Source organism: Scyliorhinus torazame, chromosome 4 (assembly GCF_047496885.1).
Source record: "Scyliorhinus torazame isolate Kashiwa2021f chromosome 4, sScyTor2.1, whole genome shotgun sequence".
In the NCBI taxonomy this organism is placed as follows: Eukaryota; Metazoa; Chordata; class Chondrichthyes; order Carcharhiniformes; family Scyliorhinidae; genus Scyliorhinus; species Scyliorhinus torazame.
Genome location: NC_092710.1, coordinates 110,811,755 through 110,821,761, shown reverse-complemented (window position 1 = coordinate 110,821,761; position 10,007 = coordinate 110,811,755). Strand labels below are relative to the sequence as shown.

At 47.7% G+C, this 10,007-nt stretch overlaps 1 protein-coding gene across 1 annotated transcript in view; it reads right to left on the bottom strand.

Moving 5' to 3' along the window:
- Positions 1-1,128: 1,128 nt before the first annotated feature.
- The window catches only part of LOC140410412 (vitrin-like), a 176,524-nt gene continuing 167,645 nt past the window's right edge, over positions 1,129-10,007 (bottom strand). The window contains exons 16-20 of the mRNA XM_072498481.1: positions 9,178-9,325; positions 8,926-9,029; positions 7,380-7,606; positions 6,568-7,081; positions 1,129-5,177 (exon numbers count right to left, since the gene is read on the bottom strand). Of these exons, the coding sequence (XP_072354582.1) occupies positions 4,999-5,177; positions 6,568-7,081; positions 7,380-7,606; positions 8,926-9,029; positions 9,178-9,325 (1,172 nt within the window). The 3' untranslated portion in view covers positions 1,129-4,998. The remainder of the gene's footprint in view (positions 5,178-6,567; positions 7,082-7,379; positions 7,607-8,925; positions 9,030-9,177; positions 9,326-10,007) is intronic.

Below are 10,007 nucleotides of genomic sequence, written 5' to 3'. Positions count from 1 at the left end.
TTGTGCCTGGATATTCTTTGCATAGTTTTTCCTTGAGGATTTATTTTGTACAGGTCTGCAGTTCCCCGAGACAGCTCCACAGTGGCTGTCCCCCTGAGGGAGCCCATTAGTAACCCCGGCCCGTACGCGCCCCTTTCTCAGCACCCACCCTATTCCTGCCCTCCCCGGCAGCGTTCAGCCTTTCCCAGCATGCATTTCACGCTGATTGCCTGTTAGTTGGCCAGCCAGCGTTAAATTATGTTCCAGGGTACCACAGGCACATTTTGCACCCACTTACAGGCCTGTTGAGTGTGTGTGTGCCCACAAGATGACAAATTCAGGCCTAAGACATAAACTGATTGGAACTATATTAAAGACTATATTAAATTAAAATTAAAGTGGGTAAGAAAAATGTGATGGATATATACAATTGTTTATAAATATGAGAAATGGCAATAAAAAGATTATTTAAAAAAAGACTATATTAAATTATAATCTAGACAAAGCTATCAGAGCTCAGTAGATACAGTACAGACAGCCTGAAGAAGCCAAAGGTTAGATCCAGAAGCTGAGTATAAGCAAAGATACAGCTGTTTCTGTTTCTTGGCGATGACATTGGTGGGTCCCTTTCATTAGTATATCGTTTTCCCTTTGCCACCTCCCCGTTGTCTTCCAAACCCTGTCTAGAAAGCTATTGGTCGCAGAATGATTCAAGAAAACATATCCTGTCTTTGCTTAGCATCTTTTTCACCAAACAATTTGAAACACCTCCGCTCTTTAGCCAGATTGTTGTTCTAATGACTCCTCTCCTCTTTTGGCCCCTGACTCATCCCTCCTACTCCCACCCCACCCTCGTGAACAACCAGTAAGAGTCTTGGATCATTAGGAACTGGGCATTCAATTTTAGACATACAAGGGGTCAATTTGAACAACAACTTGCAACTAAACAGTACTTTTAACGCAGTAGAACATCCCAAGACACTGCAAGAATGTTATCAAATCCAATCTGACACCAAGACACAGATATTTAAAATTTTACCAAAAGTTCGGTCAAATAGAATTTCAGAGCTTGGGTCTAGGCAGCCTCCCAATGCTTTAGAATAAAGTCACAATGGCCATTTTAATCAACAAATACACACCTCACAGAAGTTGAATATCTAACTTTTATTTGTTTGGATATGGAATCACATACCAATCCCGCTGTGGCCCAGAGTCTAATGGCACTGGGAAGGTCCTTTCACAATCTTATCTCAAGCATTGGGCTTCACTGTTACTTTGCAGATAATAAGCATTTGGTTTTAGATATCAAATCTGTACATTTATTGTATGCAATAGCTCTTAGACTGCAGCTTCAAATAAATATTTAAGCCAAAAGACCTCATTGGGTCTGTCATTATGAATGGGTGTGTCTTAAATATTGCCCCAATGGAAACCGTACGTATTAGACAAGATGCTGTGATTTTGTCCTTGGGGTGGTGGCTGATAATAGTTGGATAGGATGTGATGTCCATTCCTTGGTGCTGACAGCTGTGAAGCTCTAACCGTGTGGTGTAGGTCCAGAGTCCCAATGATGTCAAGACTGGGTTAGGGTGGCATGTTCCTCTCTGGGGGGACGTCATGAAGTGGGTGGGTTTGCAACAAAGGCTTGGCAGTTATTCGACCGGCGACATTCCAAGCTGATGACCAGATTTTACTAAATTCAGTTTCACAAAATTGTGGGATTTCTGTGCTCTCCGTCCTGCTTGCTGGTTCAGTTTCGTAGCCACTGACCGACTGTACCAATTCTTTTCTACTGGCAACAATGTCCAGTTCCATGGATGTTGGTCACCCTCTTGTACCTCCCCAATTGGGCCTAATACAACCATGGTACCACATCATCAAATGCTGCAGGGGTCTTTGCTGAGCTTGATACTTCCCCTGTTTTAAGACCCACGTCCAGCAGGTGGGTTGGTGAATGGTGATCCAGAGATGGAACGGAGGTTGATTTCCCCAGCACACCTACCAACATCAAAAAGCACCCATTGTGTTTGCTGCCCATGAGGTTTTACTGTCAGTTTCCATAACAATCGCTACTTTTCACTCGCAGCACAGAAAGAGAGCATTTACCCTATTGTGCCTATTCTGAAACGAGGAGGCGGTGTGTGGAAGGGGAGGGAGAAATCTGGAATTGTGGACGTGGGATATCTTGCATTTCAATCTTTGTGTCTCTCAGAGCAAAAACCATGTCACGTGGCCAAGTAATTAATCAGTTGTAAAGCAATTTGCAATATCAGCGACATGAGGGGAGGGCTGTCTGAATTCAAGCCAGGTCCGCCCTGCCTGTGCAGGTCTGACAGCATCTCGGCACGGATTGAGGGTGACCACCCCTCTGACTCATGTGTTTCTGTTATTTAATGGACAAGCTTGCTATTCAATCAATTTATTGATATTTTTTCCAAAATACATTATGCACACTTATTTTTATAATGAAGGGAAGATTTATTTATTGTTAACATTTTAAAAAAAATTTAGAGTGCCCAATTATTTTATTTTCCAATTAAGGGGCAATTTATTGTGGCCAATTCACCTACCCTGCACATCTTTGGGTTGTGGGGACGAAACCCACGCAGACACTGGGACAATGTGCAAACTCCACACGGACAGTGACCCAGGGCCAGGATCGAACCCGGGTCCTCGATGCCATGAGGCAACAGTGCTAACCAGGAAAGACAGATTTACGTTGCAGAAAAGAAATGGATGAATTTCTGTTGGGAAAGAGAACAAACACCGTGTTTGAGGCCTGAAATCTCAGTTTGGCTAGAGGTGGATCCAAAGAAAGACCTCAGGATGTCCCAACGTGCTTTACAGTTGGAAGTGTAGTCTTTTTGAAGTGTAGTCACAGTTGTAATGTAGGAAATTCAGCAGCCAATTTGTGCACAGCAAGCTCCCACAAATAGCAATAGGATAATGACCAGTTAATCTGTTCTTGTGTTGATTGAATGATAAATATTGGACAGATCACTGGGGAGAGCTCCCTTGCTCTTCAAAATAGTGCCAAGGGATCTTTTATATCTACATGAAAGAGACAGGTAGGGCCTTGGTTTAACAGTGCAGCACTCCCACAGTACTGCCTTAGAGTGTCAGTCTGTATTAGGGGTTCAAAACTCTGGCTCGGCTGCTTCAAACTGGATTATTCTGGCAGGAGCTGGCTCCTCTGGGATTTTTATGACAGGATCTAGCTCCTCTGGGACTGTTCTGGTAGGACCTGGCTCCACTCGGATTGTTCTGACAGGACCTAGCTCCCCTGGGATTGCTCTGGCAGGACCTGGCTCCCCTGGGATTGTTCTGGTAGGACCTGGCTCCTCTGGGATTGTTCTGACAGGATCTGGCTCCTCTGGGATTGTTCTGGTAGGACCTGGCTCCTCTGGGATTGTTCTGACAGGACCTGGCTCCCCTGGGATTGTTCTGACAGGACCTGGCTCCCCTGGGATTGCTCTGGCAGGACCTGGCTCCCCTCGGATTGTTCTGACAGGATCTGGCTCCTCTGGGATTGTTCTGGCAGGACCTGGCTCCCCTGGGATTGCTCTGGCAGGACCTGGCTCCCCTGGGATTGTTCTGGTAGGACCTGGCTCCTCTGGGATTGTTCTGACAGGACCTGGCTCCCCTGGGATTGTTCTGACAGGACCTGGCTCCTCTGGGATTGTTCTGACAGGATCTGGCTCCTCTGGGATTGTTCTGGTAGGACCTGGCTCCTCTGGGATTGTTCTGACAGGACCTGGCTCCTCTGGGATTGTTCTGACAGGACCTGGCTCCTCTGGGATTGTTCTGGTCGGACCTGGCTCCTCTGGGATTGTTCTGACAGGACCTGGCTCCCCTGGGATTGTTCTGACAGGACCTGGCTCCTCTGGGATTGTTCTGACAGGACCTGGCTCCTCTGGGATTGTTCTGACAGGACCTGGCTCCTCTGGGATTGTTCTGACAGGACCTGGCTCCTCCAGGATTCCACCCCTTTCTTCATCTGTTTCAGTCATTTTCTGGTGTGAGTGACGGAGATTGTGCGAAGATAGTACATAGAACATACAGTGCAGAAAGAAGCCATTCGGCCCATCGAGTCTGCACCGACCCTATCCCCGTAACCCAATAACCCCTCCTAACCTTTTTGGTCACTAAGGGCAATTTATCATGGCCAATCCACCTAACCTGCACGTCTTTGGACTGTGGGAGGAAACTGGAGCACCCAGAGGAAACCCACGCAGACACGGGAGAACGTGCAGACTCCGCACAGACGTGACCCAGCGGGGAATTGAACCTTGGACCCTGGCGCTGTGAAGCCACAGTGCTAGCCACATGTGCTGCCGTGCTGGCCACATGTGCTGCCGTGCTGTAGATGGTCTCAATGGTTACTCCACATGAACGAGGGGCAATTTGGGGTTGTGGCCTGGTTTCCGAGGTTAGTGCATGAATTCTGCCCCTGCCCCCACAACAGGTTTCAACAAAACTGAGAGTTAGGGTCTCCTTTGCCACCTTTGGAGAACCAACCTTCCTCCCCCACCCCCCACCCCAGCTCCCTACCAAGCCTTACTCAGGAGGTAGAATGTAAGCTGGCCCACCTTTCTCAGCTGGATAGGGGGTGAGGTGCTGTTTGTGGGCCCTTCTGCTGTGCTTTTTACCATTCCCCATGTTCTGGGGGTGGAGCCAAGAGCAGCCAGCAATCCCACTCTGCAAGGGTTTGGCCCCTTCAAGAATTTTCGGACCAGGATAAGGAACTGGATGGGCGGTTTGGAAAAGTAGGTCCAAATAGGCGAGTGGGAATCTGCTGCCCAAACATGAATGCCCTTAACAAAACTTCACACCTATGTGCCTCTAAAAGTCTGGTATCTACAAGAAAACCTGAAAATGTGGAACAAGGCCTATCCCATTTACTGGATAGGTAGATAGGTTGAAGCTCGCCTTATAAACAGTAAGTAGATATTGAGCAGCTGTACAGCGACTATAGTCTCACTAGCCAACCAGGGTAGGTTGAGGAAGCATGGGTTTTTCTCAGTTACGTGGCTGTGAATTGAATTCTTGACAGATGTTGCGCACAATCCGGGGGACGAATTGATCCAAGTTGTCGAACTCATCAACGAAGAAGGAATGGTCCTTGTCTGGATCTGTCGCAATGTACTCCAGTTCATCCATTGCTGCCCAAGCAATCCCGACAGCATACGCAATCACACCTGCAAAAGAGAAACTGCCGATTGAATTTATTACATAGATTTTATTTATTTTGTTATAAATTTAGAGTAACCAATTATTTTTTTCCCCCAAGTAACGGACAATTTAGCGTGACCAATCCACCTACCCTGCACATCTTTAAGTTGTGGGGGTGAGACCCACGCAGACACAGGGAGAATGTGCAAACTCCACAGTGACCCAGGGCCGGGATTTGAACACGGACCTCAGCGCCGTGAGACAGCAGTGCTAACCACTGCGCCACCGTGCCACCCTCTCTTACATAGAATTTGACCACAAATAAACTTGCCATTCAGCCCAACCCAATCAGGTCCATGCGAGCATTTATGCTCTACATGAGCCTCCTCCTAGTTGACATCCTCTCACCCACTCAACATGTCTTTCTATTCCTCTCTCCCTCAAGTGTTTATTTAGCTTTCTTAAATACATCTAAACTATTTGTGTTTCTATTTCTTGTGGTTCCACATTCTCACCACTGTGGGGTATAAAGATTTCTCCTGAACTTACTACTGAATACCAGGGGCAGGATTCTCTCAGCCCAGGCCGGGCCGGGTGCGAATCGCGCGACGCTGCCCCAACGCCAGTCCGTCGATTCTCCGCTGAGGAGAATCGGCACCATTGGCGCCGGCGCGGTCGGCACGGTGCCGGTCTGCGCCGCGCCCCCCCCCCCCCCCAAGTGATTCTCCATCCAGGATGGGCCGAGTGGCTGCCCACAAAAGCCCACGTCCTGCCGGCGCCGTTCACATCCGGTCTTACCCGGCGGGACCTCGGCATCCATCCTGGTGGGGCAGCTTACATTCCCGGGGGGGGGGGGGGGGGGGGGGCCTCCACCGTGGCCTCCCCCGCGATCGGGGCCGACCAATCGACGGGCCGGCCTCTCGTGGTGGGGCCTCTTTTGCTCTGCGTTGGCCCCTGTAGCCCTACACCATATTACGGAAAAGGAGGCTAGCGCGCATGCACGCATTCGCGCCGGTCGCAGCGCGTATGTGCAGACCCGCGGCGCCCATTTGACGCCGGTACCGGCAGCTGGAGCGGCGTGGGTCGCTCCAGTGCCATGCTGGCCTCCTGTAGGGCAGAGGATAACTCCACATAGCGGTCCGATGACGCCGTCATTAAACTCTCCAGCTTTTATGACGGCGTCAACACTCTGCCTTCAGATGGGAGAATCCCGCCCCCTATATTTGTGGCTCCTAGTTTTGGAACCCTCCACTTGTGTAGACATTTCTCTTAAGTCTATTCAAATCACACTAATGCTAAAACCCTCAATCAGGTCAACCTAGTCAATTTCCCAGATTTTGGGAAGGATTAAGGAGACACTAGGGCAAGTAATAGGGTTGACTTATCCAGAATGAATCATCTCCCCAGGGTCCTCACCATTTCTCTGAGCAGCAAGGGCTGGAGCCCGAACATCATCGTAAGATCTTCCATCCGTGATGACAATCATGAGCTTCCTTTTGTTGGCTTTAGACTTGCTGAATAGGTGCTTTAATGCATAGCTGATGGCCTCGCCAGTGCTTGTTCCGCCACTCCAGTACCTGATGTTTTTGATGGCAGTGGTTATCGCCTCCTTGGTGCTGTGCTGGTCAAAGCCAAACTCGAGTCTCTGCTCATATGTATACTGCACAGCCCCGACCCGTGTGGCTGTGTCAGAGATCTCGAACGCCTTGCTGATGTTGGCAACAAACTGCAGTATCGTGTGGAAGTTGCCAGTGCCCACGCTGCTCGAGCCGTCCACCACAAAGCCGATATCAGCAGAGTTGAGACAGGTCTTGCTGCAGGCCAGTCGCTCGGTGTCACATACCCGTTTCACCAGGGGCCCCACTGCCTGGTACAGCTTAAACCAGCTGGGCACACTGATGGAGAAGTAACCATTAGTCCTGCACACAGACTGGAAGGAAAAGATGAGAGATTTAGAAATGGTATTGAACTGCATCATGACACAGTTCTGTCCGCTCGTTTAATCTGCCTTTCACTGTCCCAACTTAACTGTGCATCTAAACTTGGATATACAACTGTATTGATTGATTGGTTCACATTGTGAGAAGCTGCGGCCCCCACCTACAGCCCTACATACTCAGACAGTATGATAAATGTGAGAGGTAAATTGCCGGGAACATCAACTGGACGTGGAGATGATTCCGTCACACTTTAGATTTTCCACAATTATTTTGCGTACAGAATTTCACCTTGTCCACAAAGTCTGCCTCCACCATGTTCTGCCTCTCAGTCTGGTCCGCACCCTCCACGGTGATAAAGAAGATGTTGATGCCAGCCTCTCGGGCGAGGCGAGCGGCTTCTTCAACTTTGTCCGTGGGCCAACCATCGACCAGGATCACCACCACATTGGGGGCTCCTCCACGGTTCCCCTGCTCACTGGAAAAGAAGGTCCCAAGGGCATGGCTGAGTGCTCTTCCTGCAAAGAGAACGAGTCCAAAGTACCTAATTACTTCCAGTTTCCACCATGCCATTTGCAATTCAATGCTCCGTTTACTATGACATAAATGATTATTGCCTTGCACTGAAGCATATTCTAGAACTTCAGTTGAGTAAGTTAACATTGAGGTGGGACTGCTGAACTTCGAATGGATGGAAGCCCAGTTTTGTATCTGTTCCAATCCACAGAAAATCTCTCTCTATATTATTTATATAACATATATATGTATTAAAACAAAATACTGATATTTTGTGCATTAAAGCTTGAAATCGGTTAGATACCGACTGAGAGGAATTGATAGGGGGGTATGGTGTGCTGAAGTAGGGTGGGAGAAGGCTCGTATAAAGCAAAATGCCCTGCTCTTGTGCTGCACACAGAAGTTGAGGTAATTGCCTCCGGTCTGGCTGTTCCATATTCCCTCAGTATTCCACTGGGTGTTGAACTATATGTTGAGCTCCAGTCACCAAATTAGATTCGAACCCTGAAAGCTAAGTGGTGAAAGAGTTGGCCGTGCACCAGTACTTTTGACAAAGTCAGCGTCCTGCGAACTAGCCTACGTTGCAGACGTGCCGTGCTTTGTAAACCATGTGAGATATTAGGGCAGGTGACCAAAAGAGTGGTCAAGGAGGTGGTTTTTAAACAGTGTTTTGATAGAGGATATAGAGGTTTAGAGAGGAAATTCCAGGGCATGGAGTCAGGACAGTTGAAGGCACAGCCAGAATAGTGGGGCAAAAGATTTATCCCTGGCAGGAGAGAGTTCAGGGGGTGGGTAAGAGCTATCCACGTGAAGCAAAACACGTAAATGAAGTTTGTTGTAATTAGGATGAATGTACCGTTGAAATCAAATAACAGAAGCCATTCATCAGTTTTTCGAAGCTGTTATTGTTAAAACACAGTCACAATCATGGCTATTTAAAAGCAAATGTGTATTTTTTTCCTTTTTAATTGAGAGTACCCAATTATTTTTTGCCAATTAAGGGTCAATTTAGTGTGGCCAATCCACCTGCCCTGCACATCTTTGGGTTGCGGGAGTAAGACCCACGCAGACACGGGGAGAATGTGCAAACTCCACACGGACAGTGTCCCAGAGCCGAGATCGAACCTGGGACCTCGGCATCGTGAGGCAGCTGTGCTAACCACTGCACCACCGTGCTGCCCTAAATTGCAAATGAATATTAACAGATTGGTTTAACCACTGCTAACAGCTTTTCCCCGGGCTGAGAGATCTGTGAAAGCTCCGACAATTGGAAGGGGAAGGATTGGTGATGTGAACATGTCAGCGAAGACATAGCACTTACCCACATTGGAGAGGCCACCTCTCTGTGGAATCTTTTCAATGGCAATTTTAAGATCTTGCGGGTTGCGGTAAGTCTGCAGGTTAAATTCTGTGCTTGCGTTGTTCCTAGGATAACAAAAAGTCAATGCTCTTTAATAGCTGGTAAATAAAGGTAAGAATTTACATTTATATAGCACCTTTCATGACCTCAGCATGTTACAAAGTGATCTTCCTCATTTGGCTTACATAAACGGGAGCTTCTGATTCTACTCACCCAAACTGAACGATGCCAATCAATGGGCCTGCTACTCCAATGTCAAGGACTTGAGCAATATTCATCAAAAACTTCTTTTGAATACCAAATCTTCGCCTTCCAATGCTCCAACTCCCATCCACCAGGAATGCAAGGTCAATTTTGCAATCTACAATGGCAAGAATAGTCTCTTATTCCAAGGCTGGACAACTGGTTCAAAAACCACAAAAGAAAAATGTAATTTCTTTCACTGAGATGTGGGCATTGATTTTCCACATCCCCTCCTGCAGCACCCTTATGCTCGGTACATCAAAAATTTGGATAATAATAAGAGAACATGCTGGAAATACTCGCCGAAGGTCAGGCGGCATCTGTGGAGGGAGAGAAAGCATCAGAACTCAGGTGATCTCATCAAAACCTTTCAAACGTGAAAAGGAGTTGAGAGGGTCGATACGGAGAAACTATCTCCTCTGGCGGGGCAATCCAGAACAAAAGGAGATCATCTCGAAGTTTGAACTGGGTCATTTAGGAGTGATCCACTGCAGCCCAGTGAAGCTTCATCCAGTTTAGGTTTGTTCTTATTAGCGACCTGACAGAACTAAATGATTTGCTAGGGCACTTCAGAGGGTAGTTAAGAGTCAACATGTCCGCATTTGGTCTGGAGTCATGAATAGGCCAGACCAGTTGTGCAAAAAAGCATGAGTAAATGCACAATAGGGCAGAGTCAGAGGATTAAGAGTGAGGGCGAAGGTAATGGTGATATAATCAGAGTCTGGAAATTGGTTTGGCAATGTTTAACCCCTGATCTAGGGCATTCCACATTTTTGGGGATGATTTTAAGTAATTTATTG